The sequence below is a fragment of the Cheilinus undulatus genome, linkage group 11 (assembly GCF_018320785.1).
Source record: "Cheilinus undulatus linkage group 11, ASM1832078v1, whole genome shotgun sequence".
Taxonomy (NCBI): Eukaryota; Metazoa; Chordata; class Actinopteri; order Labriformes; family Labridae; genus Cheilinus; species Cheilinus undulatus.
The window spans coordinates 599,402-616,332 of NC_054875.1; the positions used below are offsets into that span (position 1 = coordinate 599,402).

Consider the following 16,931-nt stretch of genomic DNA (forward strand, 5'->3'; position numbering starts at 1 on the left):
GAATGGGGTGCGTGTGGAGTGGCATGTGTGCTGAGTGGCATGCGTGGTGAGTGGCGTGCGTGTGGAGTGGCGTGCGTGTGGAGTGGCGTGTGTGTGGAGAGGTGTGTGTGTGGAAAGGTGTGTGTGTGGAGAGTGTGGGTGTGGAGAGGTGTGCGTGTGGAGTGGCGTGCGTGTGGAGTGGCGTGCGTGTGGAGTGGCGTGTGTGTGGAGTGGCGTGCGCGCTGAGTGGCGTGCGTGTGGAGTGGCGTGTGTGTGGAGTGGCGTGCGCGCTGAGTGGCGTGCGTGTGGAGTGGCGTGCGTGTGGAGTGGTGTGCGTGTGGAGTGGCGTGCGTGTGGAGTGGCGTGTGTGTGGAGTGGCGTGCGTTTGGTGTGGCGTGAGTGCTGAGTGGCATGCTTGCTGAGTGGCGTGTGTGCTGAGTGGCGTGCGTGTAGATTGGCGTGCGTGCTGAGTGGCGTGCGTATGGAGTGGCGTGCATGCTGAGTGGCGTGCGTCTGGAGTGGCGTGTGTGTGGAGTGGCGTGTGTGTGGAGTGGCGTGTGTGTGGAGTGGCGTGTGTGTTGAATGGCGTGGGTGCTGAGTGGCGTGCATGCGGAGCATGTCGCGACATTGAAGTGACGTGTGTGTGGAGTGGCGTGCAAGCTGAGCGGCATGCGTCAGGAGAGGAGTTTGTGTGGGGTGGCATGCGTGCTGAGCACGTCAGCAGAGTGAGGTGGTGTGCGTGTGGAGTGGTGGCGTGCTGAGGTATAGCGACAGAGAAAAGGCAGTGAAGGTGTAGAGCACACATACTTGAGTTCAGGGGTGTGGGCCGCCATGAGGGACCGAAGGCTCTTATCAGCGAGAGGACACCCAGACAGACTGAGAGGAAGAGCGAAGGGCGGGCCAGGAAGAGGAGAGCGAGGAAGAGGAGAGAGAGGAAAAGGAGAGAGAGGAGACAGAGTGAGTGAAGGAAATCAAGAATGCGAGGCGTACCAAGGTCATTTAGGAAGAAGAGGACAGACGGCCAGGAGTAAATTACTGATGCATATCAAAGTCAATGAGCGGCCCCGCTCCCCGCCATGGGCACGCCACGATCAAATCAAACGTCTGAATTAGTCCAGGTCTCCGCTCTCAGCTCACATTTCAGACTTTAAGACAGAAAATATCTCAGACGGGGTGAATACCTGCGATGGGACGCGTAGTTTCCTGTGATGTGACCGCTGCCGTCACAGCCAGGTGTGGGACACCTGAGGAGGGGGGAGGAGAGGGGGACAGAGGTTACCCTTGACCCTCAAAGGTCACAAAACCAACAAGACTTCACTCACATATCACCGTTTTATTTCTACACATGGTCTGACACTGAGGCGGTGTGACGGTTTAACTGGTGTTGGATTAACTGGTGAAACTCCCACAAACCTGCTAGCCCTCTAGTTAGAGACCAGAACCATCACTAGGAGAGAGTTTTAGCTTAAAGATGACTTCTAGAGCAGAAGTACTGCTGCAGATAAACAGTGAAAACACTTTCAGTAAACTCTGTGGCTCCTGCTGACGTTCCTGAGCCTCAGTCAACAACTGTTCCCAGAATTCATCTGTTCCTTGGTGGATTAAGAAGGACCACTCAGAGCATGCCAGAGGACCATCTGACAGAGACAGGACAGACAGAAAGGGCTTTAGTTACTCCTGACCAACAACTACCCCATAACCCCCTGTCTAAAGGCTTTAGTACAGTAGTAGGAGCTAATGTATTAACTATAATATGGTAGTTGAGCATCCTGTTACAGCTATAAAATACGGTAGTTGAGCTCAGAATTGTTTAGATGGTATCTGAGCTCATGTATTAACTATAATATGGTAGTTGAGCATCATGTATTAACTGTGGTTCCAGAGTAAAGTTGAGCTCAGAGGATATTCACTATAATGATGGTAGTTGAGCTAATGTACTCACTATAATATGGTAGTTGAGCTCATGTATTAACTATAAAAAGGTAGTTTAGCTCATATAACTCACGATAATACGGTAGTTGAGCTAATGTACTCACTATAATATGGTAGTTGAGCTCATGTATTAACTATAAAACGGTAGTTGAGCTCATATATTACCTATAATATGGTAGTTAAGCTCATGTATTAACTATAATATGGTAGTTGAGCTCATGTATTAACTATAATACGGTAGTTGAGCTCATGTACTCACTATATTATGGTAGTTGAGCTCATGTATTAACTATAATATGGTAGTTGAGCTCATATATTACCTATAATATGGTAGTTAAGCTCATGTATTAACTATAATATGGTAGTTGAGCTCATGTATTAACTATAATACGGTAGTTGAGCTCATATATTAACTATAATATGGTAGTTAAGCTCATGTATTAACTATAATATGGTAGTTGAGCTCATGTATTAACTATAATACGGTATTTGAGCTAATGAACTCACTATTATACGATAGTTGAGCACATGTATTAACTATAATACAGTAGTTGAGCTCATGTATTAACTATAATACGGTAGTTGAGCTCATATATTAACTATAATATGGTAGTTAAGCTCATGTATTAACTATAATACGGTAGTTGAGCTCATGTATTAACTATAATATGGTAGTTGAGCTCATGTATTAACTATAATATGGTAGTTGAGCTCATGTATTAACTATGATACGGTCGTTGAGGACGATAGTTGAGCTCATATATTAACTATAATACGGTAGTAAAGCTCATGTATTGACTATAATACGATAGTTGAGCTCATGTATTAACTATATTACGGTAGTTGAGCTCATGTATTAACTATGATACGGTCGTTGAGCACGATAGTTGAACTCATGGATTAATTATAATACGGTAGTTGAGCTCATGTATTAACTACAACATGGTAATTGAGCTCATGTATTACTTTAATATGGTAGTTGAGCTCATGTACTAACTATAATACGGTAGTTGAGCTCCTGTATTAACAATAATACGGTAGTTGAGCTCATGTATTCACTATAATATGGTAGTTGAGCTCATGTATTAACTATAATTTGGTAGTTGAGCTCCTGTACTAACTATAATATGGCAGTTGAGCTCATGTATTAATTAGAATACGGTAGTTGAGCTCATGTATTAACTATAATACGGTAGTTGAGCGCATGTATTAATTAGAATACGGTAGTTGAGCTCATGTATTAATTAGAATACGGTAGTTGAGCTCATGTATTAACTATAGTACAGTAGTTGAGCTCATATATTAACTATAATACAGTAGTTGAGCTCATGTATTAACTATAATACGGTAGTTGAGCTCATGTATTAATTAAAACACGGTAGTTGAGCTCATGTATTAATTAGAATACGGTAGTTGAGCTCATGTATTAACTATAATACGGTAGTTGAGCTCATATATTAATTAGAATACGGTAGTTGAGCTCATGTATTAATTAGAATACGGTAGTTGAGCTCATGTATTAACTATAATACGGTAGTTGAGCTCATATATTAACTATAATACGGTAGTTGAGCTCATATATTAACTATAATACGGTAGTTGAGCTCATGTATTAATTATAATACGGTAGTTGAGCTCATATATTAACTAGAATAGGGTAGTTGAGCTCATGTATTAATTAGAATACGGTAGTTGAGCTCATGTTTTAACTATAATACGGTAGTTCAGCTTATATATTAACTATAATACGGTAGTTGAGCTCATGTATTAAATATAATACGGTAGTTGAGCTCATGTATTAATTATAACACGGTAGGTGAGCTCATGTATTAATTAGAATACGGTAGTTGAGCTCATGTATTAACTATAGTACAGTAGTTGAGCTCATATATTAACTATAATACAGTAGTTGAGCTCATGAACTCACTTTAATACAGTAGTGGAGCTCATGTATTAACTATAATACGGTAGTTGAGCTCATGTATTAATTAGAATATGGTAGTTGAGCTCATGTATTAACTATAGTACAGTAGTTGAGCTCATATATTAACTATAATACGGTAGTTGAGCTCATGTATTAACTATAATACGATAGTTGAGCTCATGTATTAATTATAACACGGTAGTTGAGCTCATGTATTAATCATAACACGGTAGTTGAGCTCATTTATTAACTATAATACGGTAGTTGAGCTCATGTATTAATTAAAACACGGTAGTTGAGCTCATGTATTAATAAGAATACGGTAGTTGAGCTCATGTATTAACTATAATACGGTAGTTGAGCTCATGTATTAACTATAATACGGTAGTTGAGCTCATATATTAATTAGAATACGGTAGTTGAGCTCATGTATTAATTAGAATACGGTAGTTGAGCTCATGTATTAACTATAATACGGTAGTTGAGCTCATATATTAACTATAATACGGTAGTTGAGCTCATGTATTAACTATAATACGGTAGTTGAGCTCATGTATTAACTATAATACGGTAGTTGAGCTCATATATTAACTAGAATAGGGTAGTTGAGCTCATATATTAACTAGAATAGGGTAGTTGAGCTCATGTATTAATTAGAATACGGTAGTTGAGCTCATGTATTAACTATAATACGGTAGTTGAGCTCATGTATTAATTATAACACGGTAGGTGAGCTCATGTATTAACTAGAATACGGTAGTTGAGCTCATGTATTAACTATAGTACAGTAGTTGAGCTCATATATTAACTATAATACGGTAGTTGAGCTCATGAACTCACTTTAATACAGTAGTGGAGCTCATGTATTAACTATAATACGGTAGTTGAGCTCATGTATTAATTAGAATACGGTAGTTGAGCTCATGTATTAACTATAGTACAGTAGTTGAGCTCATGTATTAACTATAATATGGTAGTTGAGCTCCTTTATTAACCATAATACGGTAGTTGAGCTCATGTATTAACTATAATATGGTAGTTGAGCTCATGTACTCACTATAATACGGTAGTTGAGCTCATTTACCAACAAAGCTTCTCTGATACATTATATCAGATTTAGTCCATTTTTCATTTGTTCAAACATATCAGAGTAAACTGTTACATATTACCTCTATATATGAACCTAGTTTTCTTCCATTCCCTGAGAGATGTCTCTGCTCTGATCCGTGGTTTCTGCGTCTATTTTAGATGAACTCAGATGTTTCAGAGGTAAACTTTAACATAGCCTTCCTATAAAAATGAACATATGTCTGGATGACTCTGAGCGACGTCTCTGGTTTCTACGTTTGTATACAAGCTCAGAAACTTCTCAGAGCGTCGTGCTCGCTCTCGTCTCCGCTCTGATCCTTTCTCATTCTCTTGTAGACAAGTGATGCAGAGTGTCCTCATAAAATATTCAAACTCACAGCCCTTTATAAATTTCTTTTGAAAAAGTTCAAAGGAGCCCAAAATTTGCATATGCCAAAGTCAGGATGGTGCAATCTACCTGACACACCACCTCTGTTCCACGGAGCGCTGCTTTAACTGTACAGAAAGTGGAGTTTCTCTGAAATAATGAATAATAGAAAGAGGAAGAGGGGACAGGAAAGACAGCGAGGGAGCGGGAGGAAGACAAAGTGATGTAAACGAGTAAAAGAGCTCAGGGCGCCCCTTTTTCTGTTGTTATTTATGTTGCAACATTTCCTCCACAGGAAACATGCCGCCTGTTCTGAGCACACTCTCTAATCACACTGACCTCCTCTGGTTCCTCCTCCCTCTGGCGGTTCGGTTTGGTGTAATCCAGAGGCCCCTCCCACTCCTCCTGCTTATAGGCGAGCAGGTTGGGTGATGTCATCCCGCTGCCGTGATGGAGCGAGGAAGCCGAAGAGGACGGGTCGGGGGAGCGGACCCCAGGGCTGGTGGCCGACAGGCTGCCCTCACGTTTGATGGGCTTCTTCATGCTCAGGTCCAAGGTTCCATTCTCGTCCACCTCGATGTCCATGTCCTGGACGGGACAGGGAGATAAGAGAGAGAGGGAGGGGGAAAGGGAGAGAGCGAGTGAGGGGGAGAGGGAGAGAGAGGAATAATAAAGTTCATATCATCATATTATAAAGCAAACACTGTTGAAACTAGAACAATCTCCTCCACGTGGTCTACAACGGTGGGACAGTGCCTCTCAGCAATGGGTCCATGAGGGCTGCTCTCTGTGGGACGTATGTCCATGAGGGCTGTCCTCTGTGGGACATATGTCCATGAAGGCTGTCCTCTGTGGGACGTATGTCCATGAGGGCAGCTCTCTGTGGGACGTATGTCCATGAGGGCAGCTCTCTGTGGGATGTATGTCCATGAGGGCTGTCCTCTGTGGGACATATGTCCATGAAGGCTGTCCTCTGTGGGACGTATGTCCATGAGGGCAGCTCTCTGTGGGACGTATGTCCATGAGGGCAGCTCTCTGTGGGACATATGTCCATGAGGGCTGTCCTCTGTGGGACGTATGTCCATGAGGGCAGCTCTCTGTGGGACATATGTCCATGAGGGCTGCTCTCTGTGGGACGTATGTCCATGAGGGCTGTCCTCTGTGGGACATATGTCCATGAAGGCTGTCCTCTGTGGGACGTATGTCCATGAGGGCAGCTCTCTGTGGGACGTATGTCCATGAGGGCAGCTCTCTGTGGGACATATGTCCATGAGGGCTGTCCTCTGTGGGACGTATGTCCATGAGGGCAGCTCTCTGTGGGACATATGTCCATGAGGGCTGCTCTCTGTGGGACGTATGTCCATGAGGGCTGCTCTCTGTGGGACATATGTCCATGAAGGCTGTCCTCTGTGGGACGTATGTCCATGAGGGCAGCTCTCTGTGGGACGTATGTCCATGAGGGCAGCTCTCTGTGGGACATATGTCCATGAGGGCTGTCCTCTGTGGGACGTATGTCCATGAGGGCAGCTCTCTGTGGGACATATGTCCATGACGGCTGCTCTCTGTGGGACGTATGTCCATGAGGGCTGCTCTCTGTGGGACATATGTCCATGAAGGCTGTCCTCTGTGGGACGTATGTCCATGAGGGCTGTCCTCTGTGGGACGTATGTCCATGAGGGCAGCTCTATGTGGGACGTATGTCCATGAGGGCTGCTCTCTGTGGGACATATGTCCATGAGGGCTGTCCTCTGTGGGACGTATGTCCATGAGGGCTGTCCTCTGTGGGACGTATGTCCATGAAGGCTGTCCTCTGTGGGACGTATATCCATGAAGGCTGTCCTCTGTGGGACGTATGTCCATGAGGGCTGTCCTCTGTGGGACGTATGTCCATGACGGCTGCTCTCTGTGGGACGTATGTCCATGAGGGCTGCTCTCTGTGGGACATATGTCCATGAGGGCTGTCCTCTGTGGGACGTATGTCCATGAGGGCTGCTCTCTGTGGGACATATGTCCATGAGGGCTGCTCTCTGTGGGACGTATGTCCATGAGGGCTGCTCTCTGTGGGACGTATGTCCATGAGGGCTGCTCTCTGTGGGACGTATGTCCATGAGGGCTGTCCTCTGTGGGACATATGTCCATGAGGGCTGCTCTCAGTGGGACGTATGTCCATGACGGCTGCTCTCTGTGGGACGTATGTCCATGACGGCTGCTCTCTGTGGGATGTATGTCCATGAGGGCTGTCCTCTGTGGGACATATGTCCATGAGGGCTGCTCTCTGTGGGACGTATGTCCATGACGGCTGCTCTCTGTGGGACGTATGTCCATGAGGGCTGCTCTCAGTGGGACGTATGTCCATGACGGCTGCTCTCTGTGGGACGTATGTCCATGACGGCTGCTCTCTGTGGGATGTATGTCCATGAGGGCTGCTGGACTGATGACCGTCACCTCTGACCTCCTCTAAAAGTCCCTCCAGGTGTTTCTGAGATGTAGGTGTTGCATGCATGTGGTGCTGGAGCTGCACAGCGGCTCCTCAGAGCAGGAAGGTTCTGGCTCTGTGTGGAGTTTCTCCCTGTGCGTCCGTGGGCTCTCCCATCCCACCACCAAAGACATGCTCGTTAGGTTAATTGATGGCTCTGGATTGCCCGTAGGTGTGAGTGTGCCTGGTTGTTTGTCTGTCATCCCTGTGATTGACAGGTGACCCTCTCATCCAATGACAGCTGGGATAGGCTCAGCCCCCTGCCACCCATAGGTGGTGTAGATGTGATGAGGAAGAAGCCCAGTGACCTTGCAGTTTGACCTCTGACCTATAATCCTGGCCTTTGTAAGAGCGTCCTGGACGGACAGACAACCTGAAAACAGGACGCTTACAGTGTGGGATATGGCCGACATGAGATTCTTCAGTACATCTAATGTAACTCCGCCTCTGATCAGATATTTGACCTCTAAACGAGGCGTTCCTCTGCTCAGTCTGGTGAACGCGGTTACCATTTCTGACTGAAACAGCCGCAGAGCTCCATGCTCACACAGACTTCTCTGAACCCTGGTTTTACGGCGCCGCAGTGATGGAGGAACTCTGAACCGGTCATCCTCCTTCACCTGCTGTTAAATCTTTGACGGCCCTTTGTTCCACTGTACGGGCCGTTGGAAGGATGTCTCGTGTATTCTGATGGTTCTCTGCCAGCAGCAGCACCGCCCAGCTTCATCTCGCCGCTCTGTTGTGGTTCTGGCAGTCGAACAGACGCAGAGCCGTGTGTTCAGACGCCATCTAACACGAGCTGGTCCAGAGCCAGAGTAATCAAAGACCAGATCCCAGATCGGTGGTTTAATAAGCTCCGGGTCCCTGCTCCAGAGTTAAGGCTGACTCCAGGATATTCCCTCTAAAAATCATGATTGAAAATTTTAAAGTAAAGGTAGAGAGGATGTGTTCAAGATAACTGAGTCGTTATCATCACAGCTCATGTTTATAGAGACAGAAAACACTGTTGGATGTTCCTGAACACCCTGGTTGGATGTTTCAGTGGGTGGATGTATAAATGGTTGGATGTTTCAGTGGGTGGATGTATAAATGGTTGGATGTTTTCCTGGTTGGATGTATAAATGGTTGGATGTATAAATGGTTGGATGTATAAATGGTTGGATGTTTCAGTGGGTGGATGTATAAATGGTTGGATGTTTCAGTGGGTGGATGTATAAATGGTTGGATGTTTTCCTGGTTGGATGTATAAATGGTTGGATGTATAAATGGTTGGATGTATAAATGGTTGGATGTTTTCCTGGTTGGATGTATAAATGGTTGGATGTATAAATGGTTGGATGTATAAATGGTTGGATGTATAAATGGTTGGATGTTTTCCTGGTTGGATGTATAAATGGTTGGATGTTTTCCTGGTTGGATGTATAAATGGTTGGATGTATAAATGGTTGGATGTATAAATGGTTGGATGTTTTCCTGGTTGGATGTATAAATGGTTGGATGTATAAATGGTTGGATGTATAAATGGTTGGATGTTTCAGTGGGTGGATGTATAAATGTTTGGATGTTTTCCTGGGTGGATGTATAAATGGTTGGATGTATAAATGGTTGGATGTTTTCCTGGTTGGATGTATAAATGGTTGGATGTTTTCCTGGTTGGATGTATAAATGGTTGGATGTATAAATGGTTGGATGTTTTCCTGGTTGGATGTATAAATGGTTGGATGTTTTCCTGGTTGGATGTATAAATGGTTGGATGTATAAATGGTTGGATGTATAAATGGTTGGATGTTTCAGTGGGTGGATGTATAAATGTTTGGATGTTTTCCTGGGTGGATGTATAAATGGTTGGATGTATAAATGGTTGGATGTTTTCCTGGTTGGATGTATAAATGGTTGGATGTTTTCCTGGTTGGATGTATAAATGGTTGGATGGATGTGGATGTAAATGGTTGGATGTTTTCCTGGTTGGATGTATAAATGGTTGGATGTATAAATGGTTGGATGTATAAATGGTTGGATGTTTCAGTGGGTGGATGTATAAATGGTTGGATGTTTCAGTGGGTGGATGTATAAATGGTTGGATGTTTTCCTGGTTGGATGTATAAATGGTTGGATGTATAAATGGTTGGATGTATAAATGGTTGGATGTTTTCCTGGTTGGATGTATAAATGGTTGGATGTTTTCCTGGTTGGATGTATAAATGGTTGGATGTATAAATGGTTGGATGTTTTCCTGGTTGGATGTATAAATGGTTGGATGTTTTCCTGGTTGGATGTATAAATGGTTGGATGTATCTCTGGTTTCTGTCTGTAAAAAGTCTACAGGAGGTCTGGGTCTCTGGTTTCTGTCTGTATAAAGTTTTCAGGAGGTCTTGGTATCTGGTTTCTGTCTGTAAAAAGTCTACAGGAGGTCTGGGTCTCTGGTTTCTGTCTGTAAAAAGTCTACAGGAGGTCTGGGTCTCTGGTTTCTGTCTGTAAAAAGTCTACAGGAGGTCTGGGTCTCTGGTTTCTGTCTGTAAAAAGTCTACAGGAGGTCTGGGTCTCTGGTTTCTGTCTGTAAAAAGTCTACAGGAGGTCTGGGTCTCTGGTTTCTGTCTGTAAAAAGTCTACAGGAGGTCTGGGTCTCTGGTTTCTGTCTGTAAAAAGTCTACAGGAGGTCTGGGTCTCTGGTTTCTGTCTGTAAAAAGTCTACAGGAGGTCTGGGTCTCTGGTTTCTGCGTGTATAAAGTCTACAGGAGGTCTGGGTCTCTGGTTTCTGTCTGTAAAAAGTCTACAGGAGGTCTGGGTCTCTGGTTTCTGTCTGTAAAAAGTCTACAGGAGGTCTGGGTCTCTGGTTTCTTTATGTAAAAAGTCTACAGGAGGTCTGGGTCTCTGGTTTCTGTCTGTAAAAAGTCTACAGGAGGTCTGGGTCTCTGGTTTCTGTCTGTAAAAAGTCTACAGGAGGTCTGGGTCTCTGGTTTCTGTCTGTAAAAAGTCTACAGGAGGTCTGGGTCTCTGGTTTCTGCTGGTATAAAGTCTACAGGAGGTCTGGGTCTCTGGTTTCTGTCTGTAAAAAGTCTACAGGAGGTCTGGGTCTCTGGTTTCTGTCTGTAAAAAGTCTACAGGAGGTCTGGGTCTCTGGTTTCTGCTGGTATAAAGTCTACAGGAGGTCTGGGTCTCTGGTTTCTGTTGGTAAAAAGTCTACAGGAGGTCTGGGTCTCTGGTTTCTGTTGGTAAAAAGTCTACAGGAGGTCTGGGTCTCTGGTTTCTGTCTGTAAAAAGTCTACAGGAGGTCTGGGTCTCTGGTTTCTGTCTGTAAAAAGTCTACAGGAGGTCTGGGTCTCTGGTTTCTGCTGGTATAAAGTCTACAGGAGGTCTGGGTCTCTGGTTTCTGTCTGTAAAAAGTCTACAGGAGGTCTGGGTCTCTGGTTTCTGTCTGTAAAAAGTCTACAGGAGGTCTGGGTCTCTGGTTTCTGTCTGTAAAAAGTCTACAGGAGGTCTGGGTCTCTGGTTTCTGTCTGTAAAAGTCTACAGGAGGTCTGGGTCTCTGGTTTCTGTCGGTAAAAAGACTACAGGTGGTCTGGGTCTCTGGTTTCTGCTGGTAAAAAGACTACAGGAGGTCTGGGTCTCTGGTTTCTTTCTCTAAAAAGTCTACAGGAGGTCTGGGTCTCTGGTTTCTGTTGGTAAAAAGTCTACAGGAGGTCTGGGTCTCTGGTTTCTGATGGTAAAAAGTCCACAGGAGGTCTGGGTCTCTGGTTTCTGCTGGTAAAAAGTCTACAGGAGGTCTGGGTCTCTGGTTTCTGTTGGTAAAAAGTCTACAGGAGGTCTGGGTCTCTGGTTTCTGCTGGTATAAAGTCTACAGGAGGTCTGGGTCTCTGGTTTCTGTCTGTAAAAAGTCTACAGGAGGTCTGGGTCTCTGGTTTCTGCTGGTATAAAGTCTACAGGAGGTCTGGGTCTCTGGTTTCTGTCTGTAAAAAGTCTACAGGAGGTCTGGGTCTCTGGTTTCTGTCTGTAAAAAGTCTACAGGAGGTCTGGGTCTCTGGTTTCTGCTGGTATAAAGTCTACAGGAGGTCTGGGTCTCTGGTTTCTTTCTCTAAAAAGTCTACAGGAGGTCTGGGTCTCTGGTTTCTGTTGGTAAAAAGTCTACAGGAGGTCTGGGTCTCTGGTTTCTGTCTGTAAAAAGTCTACAGGAGGTCTGGGTCTCTGGTTTCTGTCTGTAAAAAGTCTACAGGAGGTCTGGGTCTCTGGTTTCTGCTGGTATAAAGTCTACAGGAGGTCTGGGTCTCTGGTTTCTGTCTGTAAAAAGTCTACAGGAGGTCTGGGTCTCTGGTTTCTGTCTGTAAAAAGTCTACAGGAGGTCTGGGTCTCTGGTTTCTGCTGGTATAAAGTCTACAGGAGGTCTGGGTCTCTGGTTTCTGCTGGTATTAAGTCTACAGGAGGTCTGGGTCTCTGGTTTCTGTTGGTAAAAAGTCTACAGGAGGTCTGGGTCTCTGGTTTCTGTCTGTAAAAAGTCCACAGGAGGTCTGGGTCTCTGGTTTCTGCTGGTATAAAGTCTACAGGAGGTCTGGGTCTCTGGTTTCTGTTGGTAAAAAGTCTACAGGAGGTCTGGGTCTCTGGTTTCTGCTGGTATTAAGTCTACAGGAGGTCTGGGTCTCTGGTTTCTGTTGGTAAAAAGTCTACAGGAGGTCTGGGTCTCTGGTTTCTGTCTGTAAAAAGTCTACAGGAGGTCTGGGTCTCTGGTTTCTGTCTGTAAAAAGTCTACAGGAGGTCTGGGTCTCTGGTTTCTGCTGGTATAAAGTCTACAGGAGGTCTGGGTCTCTGGTTTCTGTTGGTAAAAAGTCTACAGGAGGTCTGGGTCTCTGGTTTCTGTCTGTAAAAAGTCTACAGGAGGTCTGGGTCTCTGGTTTCTGCTGGTATAAAGTCTACAGGAGGTCTGGGTCTCTGGTTTCTGCTGGTAAAAAGTCTACAGGAGGTCTGGGTCTCTGGTTTCTGCTGGTATAAAGTCTACAGGAGGTCTGGGTCTCTGGTTTCTGCTGGTATAAAGTCTACAGGAGGTCTGGGTCTCTGGTTTCTGCTGGTATAAAGTCTACAGGAGGTCTGGGTCTCTGGTTTCTGTCTGTAAAAAGTCTACAGGAGGTCTGGGTCTCTGGTTTCTGCTGGTATAAAGTCTACAGGAGGTCTGGGTCTCTGGTTTCTGTCTGTAAAAAGTCTACAGGAGGTCTGGGTCTCTGGTTTCTGTCTGTAAAAAGTCCACAGGAGGTCTGGGTCTCTGGTTTCTGCTGGTATAAAGTCTACAGGAGGTCTGGGTCTCTGGTTTCTGTTGGTAAAAAGTCTACAGGAGGTCTGGGTCTCTGGTTTCTGCTGGTATTAAGTCTACAGGAGGTCTGGGTCTCTGGTTTCTGTTGGTAAAAAGTCTACAGGAGGTCTGGGTCTCTGGTTTCTGTCTGTAAAAAGTCTACAGGAGGTCTGGGTCTCTGGTTTCTGCTGGTATAAAGTCTACAGGAGGTCTGGGTCTCTGGTTTCTGTTGGTAAAAAGTCTACAGGAGGTCTGGGTCTCTGGTTTCTGTCTGTAAAAAGTCTACAGGAGGTCCTGGTCTCACTTTTGAAGGCTTTGGGTGAGGTTTCGCTGGTGGGCATCTTTGGAGCAAGCATGCGCTTCCCGAACACTTGAGCATCGAAGCTTGCATAATCGAAGGACACCTTGGAGTACTTCTCCAACTCCTTGGCCAGGTTGGCGCGGGGCGTGGCAGGCGCCATGTTGGGGCGGTAGCTGCCGAACGGAGGAACCTCCAGCTGCTTGACGAAACACATGGGCCTGTGACGGAGGGAGGGGAGAGGAGGATTAAGTAGAAATCGAGCTGGAGAGATGGGTATAAAGGAGGATTGGTGCAATAAAGAGTCACACAATCATCACAAAAACAAACGGAGAGAGAGAGAGGGAGGAGAGAGGGGTACTCAGCACGAGTGCTGCAGGATTAAAAGCTCTCTTATCAGCAGAGGGCACATTTGCATGTTGTACAGCATGAATTTATGAGCTTTAAGCCCTCTCGTTTTCCTGGAGAGCACGGGCTTTTGTCAGACCTGTTGGCGTAAATCCACCAGTGGGGGCGATGAGGGGAAGAGGGAGGGGGGCAGAGGTAAAAGAGCTCCTCATCTTATTCTCATATCAGTCTCTTCTCATCAGCAGCTTCATGACCTGAAGTCTCTGCAAAGAGGACGCCATGAAGAAGGAAGTTGACTGTCTCTGAGTAATCTTTAAAAAAAACTTTAAAACCCTCCAATCAGATGGACTTTCAGCCTTCATTGGATGAAACCACGCCCTCTTCGGGTGGAACCACACCCCCTTTGGCTGAAACCACACTCTCTTTGGCTAGAACCACGCCCTCTTCGGGTGGAACCACACCCTCTTTGGCTGAAACCCCGCCCTGGGTCTGAATGGCGGTTGATTAGAAAGGTGATGAAACACGAGTATTGAAATGTGATCCATGCAGGTTTTAAGAATGACAGCAGTGTGAGACTAAAACCTGGTCCTGGTTCAAACCCCTGGTCCTGGTTCTCTCAGACCTGCCCTGACACCTGGATCAGGGTCTGCAGTCTGACCACTCGGGTCCTTCTCTAAAACATGAACTGAGCTCATTTAAAACCAATCAGAGAGAACAACAAAGCGGCTCCTGTTATGTTTTAATCCTCTATGCTTTGTCTGACCGCTGATGAGCTTCTCCTCAAGGAAAGCAATTATTTTCCTCCTCAGCCCCTCCCCTCTCCTCACAACGCCCCACAACTCCCATAATTAGCTTATCGGCTGCATTATTAATTAAAATACCAACGGGGAAGACCGGCGTGGACTCATTATCATTCCTCTGACCGTGATCACGCCGCCTGACCACCCCGGAGATGAACAGATCCCAGGGACAGAAATGATCGGACCGCCACCCCGAATGCTTCAACACCCAGCTGTTATACCCGGCCAATCACAGGCTGGCATCAGGAGCGGAGAGGTTAGCGAGGTCAGGGTCTCTGACGTCTCCATGACGATGAGAGTAAACAGCTGACCTTGACCAGGAGTCAGGTCTGACTGTGTTAACAGCTGATGGTGGCGCTCTGGTGCATGCGAGGCGTTCAAGGCCGTCCGTACGAGATCCTGGTCCATGGTAAAGGTGACAAACATGTTTATTAACACGTTTGTGTTTATTTACGCTGAAAGGCCGTGGTTCTAGAGCAGCGCCAGAATGAAGTGCTCTAACTCTGTCAATGCCCGGTCCTAAACTCTAGAGATTATTTCCACAGTCCCATCCTGACGTCTTACAGCACAGTAAGACGGTTCAGTCCAGGACCATGGATCTGTCTGCTCCTGGTTCATGTCCAGGTCTTCTGCTGTTCCTGCCTCCCTGATGCTGACGTCTACTGTGACCTCACAGAGGTGTGTTTCATCTGAAGGAAGTCCAGCTTAATGGACAAGCGTTTGGTCTGATTCCCTTCTCGTCTGTTAATCCTGGTTTTAACTGTGAGGTGTGGCGTCGACTCACCGGAGCACGCGGTCGTTGGGGCTTCCTTTGAGCAGCTCGGCGCCGGGCTGAGACAGGAGCTGCTTATCGTGGCTCTTGGAGAGTTTCTCTGCAGCGGCGATGGGACATCCAGAGAGGCTGCAGAGGAGAAGAGATGAATATCAAAGTGAGAGCGTGCTGCTGACCGTGTAAATCTGCCTCACGCTGATGTGCTCCGACACATCGCCGTCCTGCATACATGAATACACAAATACACAAACGCCGCACCGGCGCGGCGGTGATGTGCAGAAACACACAGACGCTTCAAACACAGCCGGCGTGTCTGAGTACCTGCGGTGCGTGTTGCGGTTGCTGTTGACGTGGCCCTGACCGGTGCAGCCGGGGGTCGGACACTTCAGCACGTTCTCGTGCATGGCCAGAACTGAGGAGGAGAGGAAACACGGGAAACTTTCACACCTACGCTCAGGATTTGAAATTCTGCAGCATTTTTAAAATAAAATTCAAATGAAGGAAAAAGCAGAGCATCAGCAGGAGTGAAAGGATGAAGATGGCTCTGAAAGCGAGGTTTAGGTCTAAAGATGTTGGTTCTTAAAGATACTTAGCTAAACGTTAAAACTGGAACCAGAACTACAACGGTCCAATAGGAGAGACGGCTGGGGGAGGAATGAATCCATCACTCTGTGCAGACAAATCCTCAAACAAGAAGAGCCTTAACTTCACCAAAAACTGCCCTTTTCCATTATTTCTGATGCTGTTGTGAATTTTGCTCTAAACCGCTGAGCCTGGCCCCGTGAGTGGGTCATGAGGCTGTCTTCAGCGGGTTCAGATGTGAGTCTGGAGAAACACGTGGTGAGAAGCCTGTGATGGGCTTTTATTCTGAAGGACTGGCTCTGCTGCTGCCTCCACCCCAGCTCCTCCTTCTTACTGACTGGATCCCTGTCATCCTGTCCTCAGTGATGCTGATTCAGGGTTTTCGCTGCTTCCCTCCCTGCCTCAGACTTTCCTCTGCGGCACAGGAAGTGCTCAGCAGAGTTTAAAAAATAAAAGCTTCATACAGTTCTCCGTGCTCTCTAGTGCTGCACAGTCTGGTAAAAATGTGTGATTGGGATGATATGAACCATCAGCACTAGTGCTTCAGATATGACCTCTGATGACCTCTGATGACCTAACACAGAGTTCACTCTGCTGGGACTGTGGCACCTTCTCATATGAAGAAAAAATACATTTATTAAAGCATTCATTTAAGTTTGTAGTGAATGCAGCATGTCCAAAATAAAGGAATATGAATAATAATGATTTATTTGCACCCCTGTTCTACACCAGAGATGGTCATGGGGATCTGGACTACATGTGGACGCATTAAACCAGTTTAAAAGTATCAAACTTCCAGACCTTCTAGTCCCTGCAAGTCTGGAGAATGTACTAGTAGTCTGGAATATTCCAAAAAAGGAAAGCACGCCGTCTAAACTGCACCGAAATACTGACCACGCCTCCACCAAGAGGTGGCAGCGTCTGAAGCTGCAGAATGTAGGCAAGACTTTAGTGCAAACTAGCCTGTGTGCTACAGTTAGCCTGTGTGCTACAGTTAGCCTGTGTGCTACAGTTAGCCTGTGTGCAACAGTTAGCCTGTGTGCTAAAGTTAGCCTGTGTGCTACAGTTAGCCTGTGTGCTAAAGTTAGC

General features: G+C 46.0%; 1 protein-coding gene across 1 annotated transcript in view; it reads right to left on the reverse strand.

The window, feature by feature from the left end:
• myt1b (myelin transcription factor 1b) overlaps positions 1-16,931 on the reverse strand; it is a 253,763-nt gene that overhangs the window by 12,985 nt on the left and 223,847 nt on the right. The window contains 7 exon segments of the mRNA XM_041798549.1: positions 787-855; positions 1,161-1,223; positions 5,614-5,879; positions 6,011-7,411; positions 13,288-13,561; positions 15,273-15,389; positions 15,582-15,672. Of these exon segments, the coding sequence (XP_041654483.1) occupies positions 787-855; positions 1,161-1,223; positions 5,614-5,879; positions 6,011-7,411; positions 13,288-13,561; positions 15,273-15,389; positions 15,582-15,672 (2,281 nt within the window).